Source organism: Monodon monoceros, unplaced genomic scaffold (assembly GCF_005190385.1).
Source record: "Monodon monoceros isolate NGI ecotype Baffin Bay Population unplaced genomic scaffold, NGI_Narwhal_1 Super_Scaffold_21, whole genome shotgun sequence".
In the NCBI taxonomy this organism is placed as follows: Eukaryota; Metazoa; Chordata; class Mammalia; order Artiodactyla; family Monodontidae; genus Monodon; species Monodon monoceros.
In genome coordinates this window covers 81,888,061-81,914,066 of record NW_021703778.1, presented here as the reverse complement: position 1 = coordinate 81,914,066, position 26,006 = coordinate 81,888,061, and the positions used below count along the sequence as shown (strand labels likewise).

The 26,006-nt window shown below is 37.0% G+C and overlaps 1 protein-coding gene across 2 annotated transcripts in view; it reads right to left on the bottom strand.

The window, feature by feature from the left end:
* Positions 1 to 26,006, bottom strand: part of TRPM7 (transient receptor potential cation channel subfamily M member 7) — a 120,821-nt gene that overhangs the window by 71,960 nt on the left and 22,855 nt on the right. Inside the window, exons 2-9 of one of the 2 annotated variants that reach the window (XM_029236519.1) lie at positions 22,364 to 22,443; positions 18,216 to 18,254; positions 16,271 to 16,469; positions 13,940 to 14,153; positions 11,436 to 11,560; positions 10,459 to 10,630; positions 1,805 to 1,979; positions 610 to 733 (exon numbers count right to left, since the gene is read on the bottom strand). In XM_029236519.1, coding sequence (XP_029092352.1) covers positions 610 to 733; positions 1,805 to 1,979; positions 10,459 to 10,630; positions 11,436 to 11,560; positions 13,940 to 14,153; positions 16,271 to 16,469; positions 18,216 to 18,254; positions 22,364 to 22,443 — 1,128 coding nt within the window. Of the gene's footprint in view, positions 1 to 609; positions 734 to 1,804; positions 1,980 to 10,458; positions 10,631 to 11,435; positions 11,561 to 13,939; positions 14,154 to 16,270; positions 16,470 to 18,215; positions 18,255 to 22,363; positions 22,444 to 26,006 lie in introns of those variants that run through there. The other variant, XM_029236520.1, reaches the window with a different exon arrangement.

Sequence of the window (26,006 nt, the reverse complement as noted above, 5' to 3'; positions counted from 1 at the left end):
GGGTTCGTGCCCCGGTCTGGGAAGATCCCACATGCTGCGAAGCGGCTGGGCCCGTGAGCCATGGCAGCTGAGCCTGCGCATCCGGAGTCTGTGCTTCGCAACGGGGGAGGCCGCGGCAGTGGGAGGCCTGCGTACCGCAAAAAATAAAAAAAATAAAATAAAAATAAAAAATTAAAAAAATAAAAAAGCATTTATCCAGTTTAGAATGTACTCTGAATGAAATAAAAAGGCTTATTCTGGGCCTCCCTGGTGGCGCAGTGGTTAAGAATCCACCTACCAATGCAGGGGGACACGGATTCAAGCCCTGGTCCGGGAATATCCCACACGCAGAGCAACTAAGCCTGTGCGCCACAACTACTCAGCCTGTGCTCTAGGGCCCGTGTGCCACAACTACTGAGCCCACGTGCCACAGCTACTGAAGCCCATGTGCCTAGAGCCTGTGCTCCGCAACAAGAGAAGCCACCACAATGAGAAGCCCACTCACCACAACAAAGAGTAGCCCCCGCTCACTGCAGCTAGAGAAAGCCTGCACACAGCAATGGAGACCCAATGCAGCCAAAATAAATTTATATTAAAAAAAAAAAGGCTTATTCTGTGAAATGTACTTACGAGCTCCTTTCTTTTCATACATTCCATCAGTGTTTGAAATAAATGAACTGCTTCACTCTGGCCAAAGTTAAATGTTTTTTTGATGGTTGAAATAATATCAGGCTCTGCTGCATCATGAAGATTCCTGAAGTAAGAGGAAACATAACTCAATCCAGATTTCAAATTCCATTATTTGCAGAATCTAATATCAAGTCCTAGTGGATCCAGGCAAGACATTTAAAGATACTGTATTAATATTAAATACTTCACCCTGAGTGAAATTTTCTCCTTCATTAGACTCCTACTATAAGTCGTAAGGGTGGAAAATGGAATGGAGTGATTTTTCTCTTTGAATTATTTCTAATTTTTTTATAAGGCATGTGTTAATGTTATCAGTTATACAGTATCTTATCATGTAAGATATTGTATAAAGATAATATGGTGTAAAAAGCAGTATTTTAACAAAATGTGTTAAATATCAGCACATTTGCATTTTTATTTCTTTTTCTCAATATGGAATATATTTACATGCTCAAAAATATGATATAATATAAAATATAAAACTGTGAAAATTCATAGTGAAAGTGTCTTTCCCACTGTCTTCCATCAGCCATTCCATCTCAACTGCTTTCAAGAAACACTATTACTTTGTATAACATTTGAGGATCTCTTTCAATACATACAATTATCTCCTTGTCTTTTTTCCTACATAAAAGGTGCCAAAATATACATGTTACTGTACATTTTCCTTTTTTTACATATATATTTTGGTAATCTTTCCAAATCTAATATACAGATACCTGATGTAACTACAAACTACTCCGTTGTGCAGATGTACCTTAAGTTATTTATCTAGCCCCCTTGATATAAATGTTCTATTTTGTTCCAATCTTTTACTGTTACAAACCACACTGTATTGAGTAACTTTATATATGTTATTTCACATGTGTACAAGTACATTTGTAGGAACAATTATCAGAAATGGAACTGTTGCGTCAAAAGATACGTGCCTCTGTCTATTTAACAGGTCTTTGAAAACTGTCCACTACAAAGACTTATATTTTAATTCATTCCAATAATGTATCAGACAGGCTATTTCCTCAAGACTTAAGAAGGTATTTTCATATTATTAAAACACTGAAATGAATCTAATCTTCTAAAAACCACAGCTTCTTTACATAAAATTATTAAAAATATGTTGTAATCATACACTTACCCTCCTTCTTCTGTCTGTTTATGAATATATGCTAGTAGATCTGCAGCCCTGCCTGTTCCTTCACATACGACGACTGGAACAGGAGGACTTTCCTGAAGGTATTCTAAAACTGTGAGGATAACGTTTGGCCCACCCTCAAATATAAGTGCCACCACAGGAACACCTTGAACAATTCCTTAAAAAAGGTAAAAGATTAATTATGATATTAGGCAAAATTCAGTAATTTAATCTTAGTTTTCACTCAATCAAAAATAAAATGCCAAAATATAATTTCCTATAAGACTGTGCTGACTTAATTTTATGTACTCAACATGATATATAGTCTGATATAAATAAATTAAATACTGAATAAATTACTTTTGCACTGACTTTAAGTCTGTTCTAAATAACAAAATTAGAAAATCCAATATACAATGAGGCACACACTATAATTTATATATTCACTGAAAAGCAATAATTATTTTGTATATTTCACTACATTAACTCGACAAGAAATTAAAACACCAATTTGGTTTTCAGTTTTTTAATACTTTATGAGTTGAACTTCTCATATGTATTTGTCTTTAATCACTTTTAAAATGTCTATTTTTGATTCCAAATGCATTGAGACATTAATATAGAAATTAACAGAATCAGGATTACACAGACAAAAACAGATCAAAAAAATCCAAGACCTCTATTAAGAGTAACAAAAAATTTAGTGAATACCAATTTTTGTTTTACAATAACTTGTACTGCAGTGAAAGAATCCAAAATATAGGCATTCCCTAGTGGGGTATGAAGGATTCTAAGATATTCCTAATTTTTAGGAGATGCTATGACTCCATCATAATCTGAAAATACTGTTCTGAGTTTGTATTTCTATTTCACTTTGTCATAGAGCTCACCTCCTTGGTCTCCTAAAATTATTAAATTTTTTTTTTTTGGAAATAAAAATCCAGATGTTGAACCAGAAAGTTTGACCATGATCAGAAAGGAAGACCAGAGGACGAAGGGAAGATGGCAGAAGAGTAAGATGCGGAGATAGCCTTCCTCCCCACAGATACACCAGAAACACATCTACACGTGGAACAACTCCTACAGAACACCTACTGAACGCTGGCAGAAGACCTCAGACCTCCCAAAAGGCAAGAAACTCCCCACGTACCTGAGTAGGGCAAAAGAAAAAAGAATAAACAGAGACAAAAGGATAGGGACGGGACCTGCATCAGTGGGAGGGAGCTGTGAAGGAGGAAAGGTTTCCACATGCTAGGAAGCCCCTTCGCGGGCGGAGACTGCGGGTGGTGGAGGGGGAAAGCTTCGGGGCCGCGGAGGAAAGCACAGCAACAGGGGTGCTGAGGGCAAAGTGGGGAGATTCCCGCACAGAGGATCGGTACCGACCCGCACTCACCAGCCCGAGAGGCTTGTCTGCTCACCCGCCGGGGCGGGCGGGGCTGGGACTTGAGGCTTGGGCTTCGGTCGGAGCGCAGGGAGAGGACTGGAGTTGGCGGCTAGAACACAGCCTGCAGGGGGTTAGTGCACCACGGCTAGCCGGGAGGGAGTCCGGGAGGGAGTCTGGGCAAAAGTCTGGACCTGCCGAAGAGGCAAGAGACTTTTCCTTCCCTCTTTGTTTCCTGGTGCGCAAGGAGAGGGGATTAAGAGCACTGCTTAAAGGAGCTCCAGAGACGGGCGCGAGCCGCGGCTAACAGCACGGACCCCAGAGACGGGCATGAGATGCTAAGGCTGCTGCTGCCGCCACCAAGAAGCCTGTGTGCGAGCACAGGTCACTAACCACACACCCCCTTCCGGGGAGCCTGTGCAGCCCGCCACTGCCAGGGTCCCAGGATCCAGGGACAACTTCCCTGGGAGAACGCACGGTGCGCCTCAGTCTAGTGCAACGCAACGCCGGCCTCTGCCACAAGCTCCCCCCGCACTCCGTGCCCCTCCCTCCCCGCCCCCCCCCCCGGCCTGAGTGAGCCAGAGTCCCCGAAGCAGCTGCTCCTTTAACCCCGTCCTGTCTGAGCGAAGAACAGACCTACATGCAGAGGCGAGGCCAAATCCAAAGCAGAGCCCCAGGAGCTGTGAGAACAAAGAAGAGAAAGGGAAATCTCTCCCAGCAGCCTCAGAAGCAGTGGATTAGAGCTCCACAATCAACTTGATGTACCCTGCATCTATGGAATACATGAATAGACAATGAATCATCCCAAATTGAGGAGGTGGCATTTGAGAGCAAGATTTATGATTTTTTCCCCTTTTCCACTTTTTGTCAATGTGTATGTGTATGCTTCTGTGTGAGATTTTGTCTGTATAGCTTTGCTTCCACCATTTGTCCTAGGGTTCTATCTGTCTGTTGTTTTTTTTAAAATTTTTTCTTAATATTTTTTGTTTTAATAACTTTATTATATTTTATCTTACTTTATTTTATCTTTATCTTTTCGTTCTTTTTTCCTTCCTTCCCTCGATCCCTCCTTCCTTCCTTCCTCCCTCCCTTCTTTCCTTCCTTCCTTCCTTTCTTTCTTTCTTCTAATTCTTTCTTTCTACTTTTCCTCCCTTTTATTCTGAGCCGTGTGGATAAAAGGTTCTGGATGAAAGGCTCTTCGTGCTGCCACCAGGAGTCAGTGCTGTGCCTCTGAGGTGGGAGAGCCAACTTCAGGATACTGGTCAACAAGAGACCTCCCAGCTCCACATAATATCAAATGGCGAAAATCTCCCAGAGATCTCCATCTCAACACCAACACCCAGCTTCACTCAACGACCAGCAAGCTACAGTGCTGGACACCCTATGCCAAACAACTGGCAAGACAAGAACACAACCCCACCCATTAGCAGAGAGGCTGCCTAAAATCATAATAAGTCCACAGACACCCCAAAACACACCACCAGACCTGGACCTGCCCACCAGAAAGACAAGACCAGCCTCATCCACCAGAACACAGACACTAGTCCCCTCCACGAGGAAGCCTACACAACCCACTGAACCAACCTTAGCCACTGGGGACAGACACCAAAAACAGCGGGAACTACAAACCTGCAGCCTGCAAAACGGAGACCCCAAACACAGTAAGATAAGCAAAATGAGAAGACAGAAAAACACACAGCAGATGAAGGAGCAAGATAAAAACCCACCAGACCTAACAAATGAAGAGGAAATAGGCAGTCAACCTGAAAAAGAATTCAGAATAATGACAGTAAAGATGATCCAAAATGTTGGAAACAGAATAGAGAAAATGCAAGAAACAGTTAACAAGGACCTAGAAGAACTAAAGAGGAAACAAGCAACAATGAACAACACGATAAATGAAATTAAAAATACTCTAGATGGGTCAATAGCAGAATAACTGAGACAGAAGAATGGATAAGTGACCTGGAAGATAAAATAGTGGAAATAACTACTGCAGAGCAGAATAAAGAAAAAAGAATGAAAAGAACTGAGGACAGTCTCAGAGACCTCTGGGACAACATTAAACACACCAACATTCGAATTACAGGGGTTCCAGAAGAAGAAGAGAAAAAGAAAGGGACTGAGAAAATATTTGAAGAGATTATAGTTGAAAACTTCCCTAATGTGGGAAAGGAAATAGTTAATCAAGTCCAGGAAGCACAGAGAGTCCCATACAGGATAAATCCAAGGAAAAATACGCCAAGACACATATTAATCAAACTGTCAAAAATTAAACACAAAGAAAACATACTAAAAGCAGCAAGGGAAAAACAGCAAATAACACACAAGGGAATCCCCATAAGGTTAACAGCTGATCTTTCAGCAGAAACTCTGCAAGCCAGAAGGGAGTGGCAGGACATATTTAAAGTGATGAAGGAGAAAAACCTGCAACCAAGAATACCCTACCCAGCAAGGATCTCATTCAGATTTGATAGAGAAATTAAAACCTTTACAGACAAGCAAAAGCTGAGAGAGTTCAGCACCACCAAACCAGCTTTACAACAAATGCTAAAGGAACTTCTCTAGGCAAAAAACACAAGAGAACGAAAAGACCTACAATAACGAACCCAAAACAATTAAGAAAATGGGAATAGGAACATACATATCGATAATTACCTTAAATGTAAACAGACTAAATGCTCCCACCAAAAGACACAGATTGGCTGAATCAATACAAAAACAAGACCCATATATACTCTGTCTACAAGAGACCCACTTCAGACCTAGAGACACATACAGACTGAAAGTAAGGGGATGGAAAAAGATATTCCATGTAAATGGAAACCAAAAGAAAGCTGGAGTAGCAATTCCCATATCAGACCAAATAGACTTTAAAATAAAGACTATTAGAAGAGACAAAGAAGGACACTACATAATGATCAAGGGATCGATCCAAGAAGAAGGTATAACAATTGTAAATATTTATGCACCCAAAATAGAAGCACCTCAATACATAAGGCAAATACTAACAGCCATAAAAGGGGAAATCGATAGTAACACATTCATAGTAAAGGACTTTAACATCCCACTTTCACCAATGCACAGATCATCCAAAATGAAAATAAATAAGGAAACACATTCTTTAAATGATATGTTAAACACGATGGACTTAATTGATATTTACAGGACATTCCATTCAAAAACAACAGAATACACTTTTTCTCGAGTGCTCATGGAACATTCTCCAGGATAGATCGTATCTTGGGTCACAAATCAAGCCTTGGTAAAGTTAACAAAATTGAAATCGTATCAAGTATCTTTTCCGAACAAAACGCTGTGAGACTAGATATCAATTACAGGAAAAGATCTGTAAAATATACAAACACATGGAGACTAAACAATACACTACTTAATAATGAAGTGATCACTGAAGAAATCAAAGAGAAATTAAAAATACCTAGAAACAAATGACAATGGAGACACGACGACCCAAAACCTATGGGATGCAGCAAAAGCAGTTCTAAGAGGGAAGTTTATAGCAATACAATCCTACCTTAAGAAACAGGAAACATATCGAATAAACAACCTAACTTTGCACCTAAAGCAATCAGAGAAAGAAGAACAAAAACACCCAAAGTTAGCAGACGGAAAGAAATCATAAAGATCAGAGCAGAAATAAATGAAAAAGAAATGAAGGAAACGATAGCAAAGATCAATAAAACTAAAAGCTGGTTCATTGAGAAGATAAACAAAATTGATAAACCATTAGCCAGACTCATCAAGAAAAAAAGGGAGAAGACTCAAATCAATAGAATTAGAAATGAAAAAGGAGAAGTAACAACTGACACTGCAGAAATACAAAAGATCATGAGAGATTACTACAAGCAACTCTATGCCAATAAAATGGACAGTCTGGAATAAATGGACAAATTCTTAGAAATGCACAACCTGCCAAGACTGAATCAGGAAGAAAGAGAAAATATGAACAGACCAATCACAAGCACTGAAATTGAAAGTGTGATTAAAAATCTTCCAACAAACAAAAGCCCAGGACCAGATGGCTTCACAGGCGAATTCTATCAAACATTTAGAGAAGAGCTAACAGCTATCCTTCTCAAAGTCTTCCAAAATATAGCAGAGGGAGGAACACTCCCAAACTCATTTTACGAGGCCACTATCACCCTGATACCAAAACCAGACAAGGATGTCACAAAGAAAGAAAACTACAGGCCAATATCACTGATGAACATAGATGTAAAAATCCCCAACAAAATACTAGCAAACAGAATCCAACAGCACATTAAAAGGACCATACACCATGATGAAGTGGGGTTTATTCCAGGAATGCAAGGATTCTTCAATATACGCAAATCAATCAACGTGATACACCATCTTAACAAATTGAAGGAGAAAAACCATATGATCATCTCAACAGATGCAGAGAAAGCTTTCGACAAAATTCAACACCCATTTATGATAAAAACGCTGCCGAAAGTAGGCATAGAGGGAACTTTCCTCAACATGATAAAGGCCATATATGACAAACCCACAGCCAACATCGTCCTCAATGGTGAAAAACTGAAACCATTTCCACTAAGATCAGGAACAAGACAAGGTTGCCCACTCTCACCACTCTTATTCAACATAGTTTTGGAAGTTTTAGCCACAGCAATCAGAGAAGAAAAGGAAATAAAAGAAATCCAAATCGGAAAAGAAGAAGTAAAGCTGTCACTGTTTGCAGATGACAGGATACTATACATAGAGAATCCTAAAGATGCTACCAGAAAACTACTAGAGCTAATCAATGAATTTGGTAAAGTAGCAGGATACAAAATTAATGCACAGAAATCTCTGGCATTCCTATACACTAATGATGAAAAATCTGAAAGTGAAATCAAGAAATCACTCACATTTACCACTGTAACAAAAAGAATATAATATCTAGGAATAAACCTACCTAAGGAGACAAAAGACCTGTATGCAGAAAATTATAAGACACTGATGAAAGAAATTAAACATGATACAAATAGACGGACAGATATACCATGTTCTTGGCTTGGAAGAATCAACATTGCGAAAATGACTCCACTACCCAAAGCAATCTACAGATTCAATGCAATCCCTATCAAACTACCACTGGCATTTTTCACAGAACTAGAACAAAAAATTTCATAATTTGTATGGAAACTCAAAAGACCCCGAATAGCCAAAGCAATCTTGAGAATGAAAAACGGAGCTGGAGGAATCAGGCTCCCTGACTGCAGACTATACTACAATGCTACAGTAATCAAGACAGTACGGTACTGGCACAAAAACAGAAAGATAGATAAATGGAACAGGATAGAAAGCCCAGAGATAAACCCACGCACATATGGTCACCTTATCTTTGATAAAGGAGGCAGGAATGTACAGTGGAGAAGGACAGCCTCTTCAATAAGTGGTGTTGGGAAAACTGGACAGGTACATGTAAAAGTTTGAGATTAGATCACTCCCTAAAACCATACACAAAAATAAGCTCAAAATGGATTAAAGACCTAAATGTAAGGCCAGAAACTATCAAACTCTTAGAAGAAAACATAGGCAGAACACTCTGTATGACATAAATCACAGCAAGATCCTTTTTGACCCACCTCCTAGAGAAATGGAAATAAAAACAAAAATAAATGGGACCTAATGAAACTTCAAAGCTTTTGCACAGCAAAGGAAACCATAAACAAGACCAAAGGACAACCCTCAGAATGGGAGAAAATATTTGCAAATTAAGCAACTGACAAAGGATTAATCTCCAAAATTTATAAGCAGCTCATGCAGCTCAATAACAAAAAACAAACAACCCAATCCAAAAATGGGCAGAAGACCTAAATAGACATTTCTCCAAAGAAGATATACAGACTGCCAGCCAACAAACACATGAAAGAATGCTCAACATCATTAATCATTAGAGAAATGCAAATCAAAACTACAATGAGATATCATCTTATACCAGTCAGAATGGCCATCATCAAAAAATCTAGAAACAATAAATGCTGGAGAGGGTGTGGAGAAAAGGGAACACTCTTGCACTGATGGTGGGAATGTGAACTGGTACAGCCACTATGGAGAACAGTATGGAGGTTCCTTAAATAACTACAAATAGAACTACCATATGCCCCAGCAATCCCACTACTGGGCGTATACCCTGAGAAAATCATAATTCAAAAAGAGTCATGTACCAAAATGTTCACTGCAGCTCTATTTACAATAGCCCAGAGATGGAAACAACCTAAGTGTCCATCATTGGATGAATGGATAAAGAAGATGTGGCACATATATACAATGGAATATTACTCAGCCATAAAAAGAAATGAAATTGAGCTATTTGTAATGAGGTGGATAGACGTAGAGTGTGTCATACAGATTGAGGTAAGTCAGAAGGAGAAAGACAAATACCGTATGCTAACACATATATATGGAATTTAAGGAAAAAGAAATGTCATGAAGGACCTAGGGGTAAGACAGGAATAAAGACACAGACCTACTAGAGAATGGACTTGAGGATATGGGGAGGGGGAAGGGGTAATCTGTGACAAAGCGAGAGAGAGGCATGGACATATATACACTACCAAATGTAAGGCAGATAGCTGGTGGGGGGCAGCCGCATGGCACAGGGGGATCAGCTCGGTGCTTTGTGATCACCTGGAGGGGTGGGATGGGGAGGGTGGGAGGGAGGGAGACACAAGAGGGAAGAGATATGGGAACATATGTATATGTATGGCTGATTCACTTTGTTATAAAGCAGAAACTAACACACCATTGTAAAGCAATTATACTCCAATAAAGATGTAAAAAAAAAAAAAAGAAAGGAAGACCAGTGTCAAAAATACCAACTCTTAAGACATTATCTACCAAAGAGTGATACCTACTCGTGTTATCAACTTTAAGCAAGGTGATTCTTACTTCACAATAAAGTATATTTTTCCTCTTCAATCTTGAATTTCAAAGTCGGGTATTGGAATATGTCATACATTAAGAATATTTCTGAATTCCTTGAGCTGCAGTGGGATTACAATAGCAACAAAGCTTCCAATGAACCTCTGTGGCTTTGGCTTTGTTATCTGAGTACCCTATTTAATCTCAGACTTCCTTTCCTAGATCTTATTTTGTGTAAGGTCAGTCATTCATGGCTGTTTTGTATGTTATCCTGCTACATAAGGAAATGAACACTTAAAGAACAGTCTACCTTTTTTAGAATGCTGCTCGCAATTACTACAGCCCAGGATAATTTCAACAACAACAAATTTATAAATCCCCTTACTAGCATGAATTCTTTGCTGATTAATAGTTTTTTCAAGTTCTCTTCTCAGTCTCACTTCTGCCCCATACTTTCCAACAGTGCCATCATCCACCAATATGAAATGGGAATGTAGATTATTCAGAACATTCAATTTGCTCAGAGGGTTCAATAACGTTTGGTAAGGAGCAACCACCTAAACAATAGCAAACATGAGAGTTAGTGGGCAGGATTAAATTTAATATAAAGTAAAAACAAATTTTGAAATAATCTGTAAAGGCAAGTAGGAGTTAAGATTCTATTTATGCATAGCAACAAATAGAAAATGTAAAAGAATATATCAAAAAGCATGAGCTTTTAAGCAGCTGAAGATTATTCAATAATGGGTTGAACCACAGTATTGTATTTCAGCTATCATTGCAGAATATACCATATTTCATCATCCCATGGAAAGGAAACAGCAGCAAACAAGCAAATAAACAATGTGAAGAAACTATTAAGTTATTACTGAATAAAGTGAAATATATAAAGGACACTGAATAAAAGCAATCAAATGTCATAGTTATTTTTCCAGTCATAAGCAGAATCTTTAAAATTGATGTTAGAAATTTAATTGCACTTGAAAGTGATCATTATAATTCAGTAATTCCTTTTCAATAATCTCTTGAAAGATATCTATAACCAATTCACATGTCTTTAACCTACGTGAATAAAACACCGGTATTTGATTACTACTCTTACAGACAATACAATTAATTCTTAATAGAATGTCGCCATTAAAAATTTAATTACAAAGACTGGCATGACATGGAAACGGTGTGAAATAGTTATACAAAAGAAGGCAGAAACAATGTATTAACACTACTTTTTGTATCTATGAATGCATTTTCGAAACGGTCGTGGTATGATCATGAATATTTTAGGTTGACTTCGCATTATTCTTGCTCTAACTTTGTTTATACATAAGTTTAAATGTAAGAAATTTTAAAAAACACTCTTACATCTCTCCCAACAAGATCATTTCTGTTTTCAATCACTCCCCACGGAGCTATTCCGATAGTGCAAATCTTTCGAGATGATCTGGAAGTATGTTCTTTAAGGGCATCACCAACATGTTTTGCCACACCTGTTCATACAAAATTTAATTCATTTTATTTGGAAGTCTTTACAGTGTTCAGAACAATCCTTCGCTCAATAACATTACAATTGGTGGTATTTTTCTTTACATACACTAGATAAAAGGCAACAAGGTCCAAAAGACAAACTTACAAAAGAAAATACAAGGACAAAAAAGAAAAAAAACCCCACAATGTCAAATCACTACAACTGCCTGAAACACACGTAAAACTTTTACCATGTTGTTAGGCCTAGTCTCCTCTCTTAGATTCCTCATGTTAACTGTAGTTTTTGTTACTGCTCTAAACATCATCTTAAAAAAAAAGAAGAGTATGGCTCAGGACTATAAGCAAAACACACATGCTCACAAAAAACTACAAAAGTTTTCCAACTGAGTCAAAATTGGGAGGAAAGTAGAAAAGATAATTCAAAAGAGCACACAACTTCTCATTATCACTTGTTATGGACTGAACTGTAGCCTTTCCAAAATTCCTATGTTGCAATCCTAATCCCAGTACCTCAGAATGTGACTGTATTTGGAAATAGGTTCTTTAGGTTATCATGTGAAAGTGAGGCTGTTAGGGTGGGCCCTACTCCAATCTGACTGGTGTCCTTATAAGAAGGGGAAATTTGGACACAAAAAGAGACACCAGGGATGCACATGCACAGAGGGAAGGCCACAGGAGGACACAGGGAGAAGAGAGCCATCTGAAAGTCAAGGAGAGATGCCTCAGGAGGAACCAAACCTGCTAACATCTTGATCTTGGGTCTCCAGAACTGTGAGAAAATAAATTTCTTTTGTTTAAGCCACCAAGTCTGTGGTACTTTATTATAGCAGCCCTAGCAAACCAGTGCATCACTCGATTTGATTTTTATAACGCATTAGATCTCGTTCCTAACATGGATAATGGAAACAGCACCTTCACTGTTCTTCCAAGTGATGCCTTGCCTGTTTACAGTCTATTTTTAAATCATCATTCAAGTGATCTTTGCTCTTGTCAACTCTCTGTTTAAAACCTCCCCTTCTCATTCGATTAAAAGTCATAGTGCTTATAACGGCCTACAAGGCCTTATATGATGATCTGTCTATTGCCCATGCTATTCACCACACCACCCCACGCCAGGCCTACCACCACCACCACTCACCCATAATTTTCTGATTTCATCACTTTGGCACTCCTTGCTCATTCCAGTCAAGCTACACTGGACCTTTCTTACTATTCTTCCAACACTTGCCACTTCTCCTTTAAATGCTCTGCTCCACATTATTCTTACCTTGCTCACTTCATTTCCTTACATCTCTACTCAAATGTCACCTTATCAATGAAGTCCCCTCGACCATCCCTCACTATCCCTCCTCTGTATTTCATGTGTCTCCAAAGCACTTATCATCTAATTTATTATACGCTATTTAGTTATGTTTGTTGTTTGCATCTTCCCCACTAGAATATAAGTTCCATGAAGGTAAATATTTTATTTTGTGGAATGATGTATTTTCAGCAGCCAGAAGAGTGCCTGACACACAATGAGGTTCAAAACACAGTTGCTGATAACAAATTAGATTTTTCCAAGCTAATTTAAATAATAACTATGTTTTACTTTGGATATTAAAATTAATTTGCCTTCAATATATCCAACCTGTATATCTGACAGGGAAGACTTAGAATGAAAGATTATAGTACATTAAAAATTAATTTGAAAAGCTATTTCTTACCAGTGTCTAGGCAATGAATTGCCATTCTTCTCTCAATTTACCGGTAGTCACACAGTGACAAGAACAACACTTCACTTTACAGTAGGGAGTCAGCAAACTTTCTTATAAAGGACCAAATTGTAAATACTTTAGGCTTTGCAGGGCATACAGTCTTTGTCAGACCACTCACCTCTGCTTTTGTAGCACAAAAGTATGATACAAAACAATACAAAAACAAATGAGTGTGGCTGTGTTCCAAAAAACCTTTATTTACAAAAATAAGGAGTAGGCTGGATTTGGTGCATGGAGCCACAGTTTGCAAACACCTGCTCTAAAGCATATTATTCTTGGGGATTCCCTGGCGGTCCAGTGGTTAGGACTTGGTGCTTTCATGGAGGGACAGGGGTCCCGGATTCAATCCCTGGTCCGGGAACTAAGATCCCACAGGCCGCACAGCATGGCCAGAAATAAATAAATAAAGTCTTAATTTTAAAAAAGTGAATGATAAAGCATATTATTCTTTTAAAAGAATAAATGAAAACCAAATACTTTTTCAGTTAGCATTTATACTTAGGAAGTAGATTATTTAACAGAAGAATTGAATATATTTATATTCGGTGTTGACTTTTCAAATATCTAATTGATATTATGAAGAATTTACAAGCACACCAAATAAAATTGGTATAATCACATTACCTGTGTTTACTCCTCCTGTTAAAATCCAGGCTCCAGTTGTAACTGCAGCTTTAATAAGACCCTTTCCAAGCAACTGCTTGATTCGTGGGTGAAGCTCAAATTTCTGCATGCCACCGTGTACAGAGATAACAAGTTTGGGTAATTCCATTTGCCATTCTTTAAGAAGAAGTTGTAGAATGACTTCAGGTTTGGTGTCATATGATAGCCTCACATACTAATAAAAAAGGTTTTAAAACAATAATTAACAATTGAATATTCATAGGTTTCAAAATGCAACATTATATGACTTAAGAAAAATTTTGTTTGGATCAGATTATTATAAAATAGATTTCACAGGCTACTTGCAATATATTTACACTTCTAGGAATAAGCAATAGCAAATGATTTTAAAGTTGGAAAATCATTCCATAAGAGCTACAGAAGTATTGGCACTGTAATTTTTAAACCAAGATGTAAATTTGTTACTCTTTCTGTTTATATAAACTTAATTACCATTCATCTGATTTACAAATTTATCCACAGTACTCATTGCCTTGTTTAACTATAAGTATGCATTGAGTGAGAAGTGTTAAGGATAGGTATGATGATGGGAAAAGGGAAAATAAGAGAAGAATGGTGAAAACATGGAGACTTCTACAACTCTTGCCACTATGAGAGGCAAATACTGAATTATCTATTTGAAAGTTTGATCAATGATCTAATCCATTGATCAGAATTGTGACTATGCAGTAAAGTAACACAGATTTTTTTTAATACAGATGATTGTTTCCTTCACTGGAAGTAACTGTGGATTTGACTCACAAATTGCTGAAAATAATAAATTTTGCTCAGTATTTCAAGGTGTTCAGATGGAATCACCACTTTAATTTCTGAAAAATCATTCTATAAGAAAATAAGCTATCATATCTGTGGAGTAAGTTCCTCTGGTTTGAAAGATTAAAAAAATGATCTTTCTGGTAAGTGACATCACAAAATTTACTTGCTATGACTACTGTAATTCATTTTCTTTATCTAAAGCACCTATGACTTAGCTCATAAGAAATCTAAAATATTCAGACGTTGGAAGAAAAACACTTTTTTTTTTGCGGTACACAGGCCTCTTACTGTTGTGGCCTCTCCCGTTGCGGAGCACAGGCTCCAGACGCGCAGGCTCAGCGGCCATGGCTCATGGGCCTAGCCGCTCTGCGGCATGTGGGATCTTCCCGGACCAGGGCACAAACCCATGTCCCCTGCAACGGCAGGCGGACTCTCAACCACTGCGCCACCAGGGAAGCCCAGAAAAACACTTTTAATCATCTCTAATAAAGGTTCTTTGCAAAACAACATATTGCCAATTCCTTTACAAATAGAGATCAAACACCAAGGAAAATTATCCCAAAATATCAGAATTATATAAAACTGAGAAGACTCCAGAATCCGTTAAGAATGATTTGTAATGAGATTTGTTCTGTACTAAGTCTTTCTGCATTAGTTCTGTTTAACTCATTATTATACTTGGGTACATTAAGTAGTGTTTGGAAAACAATCTAAAGTTAATTTTTTTTAAAAAAAGATTATGTTAGTAATAAATGAGGAATTCCATTTCCAACAATGATGGACTAGGTTGTTTTCGACTAACTGCCCCTGGGAACTAAAGAAACCAGAAACTAGATAAATAACACCTGTTGTTAAGCTATCAGTGAGCTACCAAAGCAGTGACAACTTGTGGGATCAGGATCCAAGAGAATAGAAAAAATGGAGAGACAGGCCCAACATTTGGCACTGCTTATCAAATCAAGGCAGGGAGGGAGGCAGGTGGAACAATCTAAGGGATAATATGTTGATACATCTAAATGAATAATAATGATTTGGAAGTTTAATACACGAAGAAATAAAATTCATGCCAACAAGAGCACATTAGTCATGAGGGAAAAAAATGTAGTCACAAGTATTCTAAAGTTTCTTGCGTTGTCCAGGAAGTGGTAAAAGTACTAATTTATAATAGTAACAAGTTATAAATGCATTTTATAGTATTTATTATAAGATTAAGCTAAAGAATAGAGAAACAATGTATAAATAAAATGCTATAAAGAAGGAAAGCTTAATAAAAAAATACTTAATCCAAAGGACCAAAAAGAAAAGAAAAAGTGAGATAGTAGACTAAACTAAAAAAAAAAGGTTCCATTCAACAAGATATAACAATTCTATATTCATATATGTACCTATACAAAGAACTTCAAAATACATAAGGAAATGATTGAAACTAATTTTCTGACACAATATTATTGTCAGGTAATAAACGTATATTATTAGGTAATAAGGTAAATGAAGAAACTCAAATACATGACATACCTTAGCTCTGTAGGAATGAGAACCCCCTTGAAAATTTATGACTCCATAAGCATCCGTTGGGCTCTGTTCTGTATGTTTTTCCACAGACCACTCTTCTAATGTCTGATTAAAATGGTCACCCAATTTCACATCTGAGTATTTCATGGCAAGACTTGCAGTAAAACAAGCATGTTGCTTGACCAAGCGACCACAAAAACACCTAAAGGAAAAAAGTAATAAAATTTTAAAAAGACCTTTTAAAAAATTAGTCAATGAAAAACCATACGAAAATAAATGAACTCAGAGTATGAAAAGTAATCTTTTTGATTTCAGGATATCAGTAAATTAATACCTTCACCATAGAATTAAAATAGTATAAATACATTAGTATTTGATGATACAGTCTTCTAAATTTAGTTTGGGGCATCTACTTCCTACTGGATGGGCAAAACAGCATTGGAGATTGCAGAAATAAGTGTTAGTGAACCTAAAGACAGATCAATACAAATGATCTAATCTAATAAATGGGAAAAATTATTTTAATTAAATAAAAATGAAACAGGGCCTCAGTGACTTGTGGAAAATATCAAGCAATCTAATATATGTATAGCTGGAGTTTCTGAGGGAGGAGAGATAGAGAATGGGGCAGAAAAGTATTTTAGGAAACAATGGCTGAAAACTTATAAATTTGGTGAAAAATATGAACTTGCAGATATTTATGCAAGAAGTACAAAAAGAACCATTCCTAGGCACATCATAAACCTGCTGTTGAAATCCAGAATTACAGGGGAAAAAAAAGAATCCTTAAAATAGCCAGAGGAAAAAAAGACCCATTACACACAGGAGAGCAACTATACTAACGACAGCTGATTTCTCACTAGAAACCAACAGCTAGAAGACAATATAATGGTATCTTCAAAGCACTGGAATGAGAAAAGTGTCAACTCAGAATTCCACATTCAGTGAAAATATCCTTTAAAAATGAGAGTAAAATAAACATATTTTCAGATAAACCAAACTGAGAAAATTCCTCTCCAATATATCTGCATTATACCAAATGCTAAAGGAAGCTCTTCAGCCTGAGTGTAAAGACACCAGACAGAAAACTTCCCATCTAGAGGAACAAATGAACAGGACTGGAGATGCTAAAACAACTCAATATATCTGAATGAACATATTCTATGCACTTCTTTTCCTAGCCCACCACCAAGAGACCTTCTCATCTTCCTCTTGTCTTCTTTCATCACAGCTTAAAAGAACAACATTACTCTTTAATTAGTTGCCTAAGTAAGAAATTTAGGTACCATTCTCAAATCTTCCCTTTCTCCATACATCCACCAAATCCTATTGAATTTGTCTGATTAATCCCTTCAAATATGCCTAATTCTCCTTCATCACCATAGCCAGTATCTTAATTCAGGCTATCATTTTTTGCCAGAATTACTCCAAAAGTTTCTAAACTATTTTTTTCTCCCAATCCAATCTCCTCAAAATACCAACTGCTTTTATTGAGGAAAAAAAAAAAACTAAACATGTTACTTTCCTATATAATACCCTTTTAACATGAAATCACAACTGTGTGGCATAGTACACAAAGAGCTTAAATGATCTGGCCCTACTTATTTCTCCAGACTCTGATCTCTCCAATATCCATCTTACATTCTACAGCCTGCAGTTTCCTGACAGAACCATAATCTTTTTCACTGCCAGGCCTTCCCACAACCTGTTCTCTCTGCCTAAAATCCCTTTCCCTCAATCTTTACCTAAGTCACATTCAGCTTTAGAACTCTGCTCAGATTACCTACACTTGAGTTTCAAGCAGCTTTGCCTGATCCTTCACCTCCCAAGTCTGAGTAAAGTAACCCTTAAACATAATGGCCTGTGAATTTATCCCAATGTATTCTGATTTTTTTTTATACATTAGTTTTATTTTTCAAAATTTGTGCAATGGAGTTATGAAAATTACCTGACGAGTTGTTGACAAATTTGACATCCTGGAAGGCACCTATAAAACAAGGTAAATCTATTACTTAAAGGGAAAAAATTTTTTTAGTTTAAACTATATAAAATCCATAAAAAAATACAAAACAAAGGAAAAATTATGTATTTAGTTTAATTTTTCAGTAGATAGCACAAGACATTTATACCTTAATTTACATATTCAAATAACTACTTTTTAAAACATGATTTTCATATTTTAAACATAATTAGTTGTGACTTAAAACCCAGAAACCATAAGAGAAAAGACTGACAGATGTAACTACATAAAAAATACAACATTTTTATGTGGCAAAAATATGTCACTCATAAAGTCTAAAGGTAAACTGAGAAAAAATATTTGCAGACAAAATGTTAGTTTTCCTAATATATGAGCTTCATTGAATCAATATAAAATAGGAAAATATATAAACAGATAATTCACAGTAAAAACAAACATGAAAAGGTATTTGATTAGAAAAATAATTTTTTTAATCCTTTAAGACAATATCTTGGTGAGAATATAGAGGAAAGTAGCCTCGTATCTGCTGGGAGGAGTATAAATTGATAAACTCTCTATGGAGGGCAATTTGGCAATACTTATCAAAATGAAAAATGCAGACTCTTTCTCTAAGTCTAAAGTACTAAGAGTGAAGGTTAAAAAATATCTACAGCATATGTGTAAAATGATTCACTTATAAGGTTATTCACTACAGAATTTTTTTCATTCATTCATTCGTTTGTTTATTTATTTATTTATTTATTGTGGTGAAGGAAAGAGCAGCATTTATTGTAAGGTACCAAACAAGGAGTCAGGGATGGCTACTGCTGAAAAAACCCAACAGAATTTTTTTTTTTCTAACAGCAAAAAAACAGAATAGCTAAAATGTCCTAAGGGAATACTAAAATTATGATCCAGATATATAATTAAAAAGGATGCAAAAATTAAGAGCAAAGTGGTTATTGCCAAGATAATAAACACGAGATAAACAGTATGTATTTAAAAGGGAAGAGGGAGGAATAAATATACATCTGCTTGGTCAGACAAAGAGTATATCTATTTCTGAAAGGTATCCCAAGGGATAGGTAACACCAGTTTCCTTTAGGGAGGGGAACTTATAGTTAAGGCACAGTGGTAAAAACGAGGCTTTCACTTATAATTTTTGGTACCTTGTAAATCAATGATTAACCTATTCATATTAAATTAATTTTAAAATCCAATTAGTGTAGGAAAAAATGACCAGCTAATGGTGTTTGTAAATTAGGTCTCATATGGAAGGCTACAGGCAAGGGTATTTAATAACAGCTTGAGATTTCTTTAACACCTAATGAGGACTTGTATTATTTCTACTGCAAAGTAAAATTAACAAAATTACAAGAAATAAGCTCCTTAATGATAATACAATCTATTTTTTAATAAAGCAAAACCATAATTTTCTCTAAATGGAAGAACAACACAGTCTTATTTAGAGCTGGCAGATCTAAATTCTAATCCAATCTTTATGAATTATTAGCCATGTGACCTGGGAAATGTCACTTATGCTCTCTGGTTAAGAAATGTAATCTTATCTTGTAATAAAACCTATCTTTAATAATTAGTAAGAAATACAAATAAATCATAGAATAATGATTGGAAGAGATATTAAGGTTATCTATTTTAATGATCTAAAAAGACATTTACAGAAATTAACAAAAATTGGGGGAATATTAAAGAATATTAAAAATGTTTTCTCAACAGTAATCAAATAAATGCAAATTTAATACACTATTTTCTACTCATCACTTTTTCTTGAAGATGATGGATCATATTACTCTAGTCAATATTCAGGCAATCTCGTCACTACTGGTGATAATGTGTATTCTTTTATCTTTTGTAAAGTTTTTTTGGCATTACACATACTAAGCGGGAATAAAACTTTAAACACAAAAAAGTTTTATCCACTAAGATCTCCACTGTGACCTAATTTTAATTTATAATGCTAAAAACTGAAAATAACTCAAACGGCAAAGAGTAGGATAGGTATATGAATTGTGATACATACACTAACAGAATATTAACTACCGTTCTTATAAAATACCTATATCATGAAAAAATGTAATTACTATAACATTTTGTTAAAAAGCAGATTCAAAGCTTTACGTATAGACTGAATTTAGCTATATTTTAAAACGAAAGCTATGCACTGAGAAAAGATTAAAAATAGGTGCAATTAATGTTATTAATAATGACTGTCTTCATGTTTTGAAACTGAGTATTGTGCCTACTTTCTTTTTTTTAATGATACAGTAACTTTTTTAATTAAATAAATTTATTTATTTATTTTTGGCTGCTCTGGGTTTTGGCTGCTGTGTGCAGGCTTTCTCTGGTTGTGGCGAGCGGGGGCTACTCTTCATTGCGGTGCATGGGCTTCTCATTGCAGTGGTTTCTCTTGTTGCGGAGCACGGTCTCTAGGTGCACGGGCTTCAGTAGCTGTGGCTCGCAGGCTCTACAGCACAGGCTCAGTAGTTGGGGCACACAGGCTTAGATGCTCTGCCGCATGTGACAACTTCCTGGACCAGGGATCAAACCCGTGTCCCCTGCATTGGCAGGTGGATTCTTAACCACTGCGCCACAAGGGAAGTCCCTGAGCCTACTTTCTGCATCTCAAAACTTTCCAAAAGTTATCATGCACATTCCTCTTATAATGGAAATTTGTTTAAGTGAGAGATATATTCAAAATAGGTATTTTTTGCTGTTTAAAAAAAAAGAGAAATGCTGAATTCAAACAGCAGGTTTATGTAATGTAACAAACAAAAGGTTCAGAAATTCTATTCAACAAATATTTACCAAAAACTCACTATGGACAATAATGGTGACAGGTGCTAAAATTTAAAATACATCAGTTAATAAAAGATTACCTACTTGGCTGTATTTTCATAAGAGCCATATAGTAAATGGAAGTAAAGTTGCAGAGAAGATTACTACATAGCAAACAGGGTTTAACAGGAGACAGCAAAGGTAAGAAGACTAAAAATCCTTGTAAATGCCTTTTTCAATTAATTTTTCCTAAGTGCCTGTGAAAAGAGGTGCTCTGTAGGCCAGAAAATAACTGTATTTTTGATTTACCCTTTTAAGCTTCTTGCTATTTTTAGGTCTAAAGAAAAAGAAAAATATTAGGAAAAATATTTCTTCAATAAATACCTCAACAGGTCTTTTTCTTGAATTCTAACTACTGTCCTTTACTTAAAATTTTTTCTATTATCAAAGCCATTTTAAAGACCAAAAGACAATCAGAGATGCCAACAGAATCTCTGGTGATAGGTTTTCCACTAAGTGCTCATTATAGCTATATTTTGGCAAACAAAACCAGCAACTATTAGGTTCATATTGGTTTCTTCAGCATAAACCACAGTGTTGGGCACTCAGTAGATGCCCATTAAACCGATATACAAACTTTTTTAAGTTCTCAGTATCAGTGAATCAATTAAAAAAGACAGCCTTAACTGTCTTTGTAATACACTAGTATGATATGGGGGAGATTAGGGATGGAACAACTTTGAAGAAGAGGTTTTATGTTGTGAAATGTCATTAAGAACTCCAGAACACTGATATTTTGCGATGATAGCTCCTTCTCCTAATCCTAAAAGAATAAGTAACAGTAAGCACAAAAGTTAACAGTAACTACAAATAATTAATAATTTAAATTTTTAATAAATAAATAGCAATATAATTTACATCTAAATTTCTAGAAGAGGGACTTCCTTGGTGGTCCAGTGGTAAAGAATCCGCCTTCCAATGCAGCAGACGCAGGTTCAATCCCTGGTCAGGGAACTAAGATCCCACATGCCACGCGGCAACTAAGCCCACGCACCTCGACAAGAGAGCCCGCGCACCACAGCTACAGAGCCCATGTGCACTGGAGCCCTCGCACCACAACTAGAGACAAAAATCCCACACACCGCAACTAAAGAGAAGCCCAAGTGCCGCAACAAAGAGACTGTGCTCCGTAATGAAAGATCCTGCATGCCTCAACGAAGATCTCGTGTGCCACAATTAAGACCCAACGTAGCCAAAAATATAAGGTAGGTAGGTAGGTAAATAAATTTATTTATTTATTTATTTCTAGAAGAACCCAGAAGAAAGAGAAGTATGCTTACCTGTGAGGGTCTTTTGAACTTGGTATAATGTATACACATTCCCTCTTGGTCAAAGTGCTTTCTATCCAGGATTTCTGGGACTAAAATAGAAAGTTTAAAAAAGATGGTTTATAAATTAACCAACTAATATTACAAGGAAAAATTTAATGATAAATACATTAAAATAATTCACTAAATATTTACTATATACAAACATGTTGACTGACGACAGCACACCTAAAATATTAGAATTATTCCATTTAAGTCCAGTGAGATTGAGATTACTAAATCAACAGTGCTATGCAGATACTGTGGCTTCAAATAACCAGAGAGGAGGGAAATCGAGTTTCAGCCAGAAACTTCAAGAGGGGCTGGTATGATCCTGGGAAGTGGATCATTTTAAGGCCAATTAAAAGTGACTGTCACAGCTTCCCTGGTGGCGCAGTGGTTGAGAGTTCGCCTGCCGATGCAGGGGACACGGGTTCGTGCCCTGGTCTGGGAAGATCCCACATGCCGCGAAGCGGCTAGCCCTGTGAGCCATGGCCACTGAGCCTGCGTGTCCTGAGCCTGTGCTCCGCAACGGGAGAGGCCACAACAGTGAGAGGCCCGCGTACCACACACACACACACACAAAAAGTGACTGTCAGATTCAACTAAAAATAAAATAAAACCTAATAATAGCTATACTCTGTTTCTAAGACAAATACCTAAAGCATAGGCCATGGAATGGCTAATGGTACAGGGACAGAAAGAGATATCAAGCAAATTCTAATCAAAAGAAAGACAATACTAAAAAAAAAAATACATGCTAAACATCAATAGGGATAGTGCAGGTTATTATATGATTTCAAATATCTGATTCACCAGACTACTACAACAATCTTAAACATGAATCACCAAATAAAATAGTCTCAAAATGCATAAAGCAAAAACATCAATATGGAGAATAAGACAAATCTAGGATGACAGTGGAAGATTAACACATTTCCATCAATTACTGTAAACCTGAAATAATTTCAAATTTAAAAGTTTTTTTTAAATTACTTTTTATACCACCACTTAAGCTTCTGCCTGGATCCCTAGACTCTGTAACCTGCTATTGGTGATTGATCAAAAAGGGATGAGGTGGACTTCCCTGGTGGCTCAGTGGTTAAGAATCCACCTGCCAATGCAGGGGACACGGGTTCGAGCCCTGGTCTGGGAAGATCCCACATGTCGCAGAGCACATAAGCCAGTCCACCACAACTACTGAGCCTGCACTCTAGAGCCTGCGAGCCACAACTACTGAGCCTGCGTGCCACAACTACTGAAGCCCACACGCCTAGAGCCCATGCTCTGCAACAAGAGAAGCCACCGCAATGAGAAGCCCGTGCACAGCAACAAAGAGTAGCCCCCTTTCACTGCAACTAGAGAAAGCCCGCGTGCAGCAATGAAGATCCAAGGCAGCCAAAAATAAAATAAAATAAATAAATAAATTTATTTTTTTAAAAAAGGGATGAGGCATTACATACTGAGATAGGTGAAACTCCATAAGTTCGGACTGAGTAGATTGAAGATCTTGAGCTTCATCCTCCACATAATATATATATTAGACATATAAACATTAAATATCTAATAAATCTATAGATATTAGATATATATTAAATATAGATATTAGCACGCTCTCTCTCTCAAAATCTCTCGCCCCCATCCCCCTCTTTCTTACCAGTACAGTACAAAAAGGAAGAGCCTGTATTCCAAAAAGAAACCTGTAGGGAATTCTCTGGGGGTCCATTGGTTAGGATTCTTCTGTGCTTCCACTGCAGGGGGCATGGGTTCGATCCCTGGTTGGGGAACTAAGATCCTGCAATCCAACACCTTCTTTTTCTAACTAAAGTCTGGTAGTATTCCTTTGAAGAATCTGCTTCCCTACATACCCCTTGGGCGGGGGGGGGGGGGAATAGGAATCTCTCCAGTTTTACTGTACTAGGAATACACCTAGCAAACGCAACCCTGATTCAATCCAATTCCCCATCTATTCCATAACTGCCTATATTAATATGACTATGGAAAAAAACAAACAAAACAACACCCTCTGGTTTCACTTTAAAGCCCTGACCACAAACCTCAAATGTCCCTTCATGATGCCCAACAGTCACACCATATTTCCCTGGTCCATTTTCTCATTCTTCTGTATGATTTCACACCATCTCCTCCTCTCCTCAAACCTCCAACACTCCTTCACCATTCTTACTCTCAAGTGATGACCTACTTCCCATTTCACTCAGAAAATTGAGCAGCAAGAAGAGAACTTCTACAAACCTCTACCACATCTGTCCACCAGTGAGTATCTATACCCACACATTCTGCCTTCCTTCCTGTGACTGTGTTCCTATTTAAGTCTAATCACTCTTGTGCTCTAGACCCCATACCCTTACTAACTCTCCACCAGTTCTCCCTGATTTTTTCCCCTTCTTTATTAACTTATTCCTATCAGCACGTAACATGCTATTATTCTTCCCATTTTAAACACAACAAATTTTGCATGACTCCATTTGCCCCTCAAGCTAACACATAATGTTTCTGTCTCCATCTGCAGTAAAGATCATTGGAAGAAGTGTTTCCTTCTTTTCTTCTCCTCCTATGCTTTCTAAAACCCACTCCAGTCAGACTTTCAAGGCATGCACTCTCCTAAAATAAGTTTCAACAGGATCATCAATGGTTTTCTCTAAATCCAAAGGTCAACTTTCAGGACTCATCTTCATTGATATATCAGCAGCATTTAACAAAATCAACCATTCTTATCTTCTTAAAACATTTTCATCAGTTAGTTTGATTTTCTTCCCTTCACTGGCCACTCCATTGCTGATTTCTCCTCTTCTCCTCAATCTTTAGACTTCTTTTTTCCAATTATATTCACTCAGACTTTGGACTTCTTTTTTCCAGTTATATTCACTGAGACTTTGGACTTCTTTTTTCCGGTTATATTCACTCAGACTTCGGACTTTTTTTCCAGTTATGTTCATTCTTTTAGTGCTCACATCCAGTTTGCCATCAATACATTGGATAACTCTCTAATTTGTATTTCCATGTCAGATCTTTCCCTGAACTCCATGCTCACATAACCAACTGCCTACTTAACAGCTTCATTTTGATGTCTAACAGGCATCTCAAACGTAACATGGCCAAAACTGAGCTCATCTTTCACCCAAACACTATTTCTCATAAAGTCTTCCCCATCTCAGTAAATGGTAACTCTATTCTTCCAGTTGTAATTCTTTCTTTTTTTTTTTAAGGCAAAAATACTTTTTTTTTTTTTTTTTTGGGCTGCATGGCATGCAGGATCTTAGTTCCCCAACCAGGGATCGAACCTGTGGCCCCTGCAGTGGAAGTGTGGAATCTTAACCAATGGACCGCCAGGGAAGTCCCTTAAGGCAGAAATTTTAATGTCATCTTTGATTTCCTCTTCTTATATACTTCATATATAATCCCATGGCAAAACCTGTCAGCTTGCCTTCAAAACACATCCAATATCCAACCACTTCTCACACCTCCACTGCTACTATTCTGGCCCAAGCCATCATCACCTCTTGCCTGGCTTACTGCAGAAACCACTCATGCCACCCTTGCCAAAAGAAATAAAATAATCTTTTTAAAACATTTTTATTTTATTTATTTATTTTTG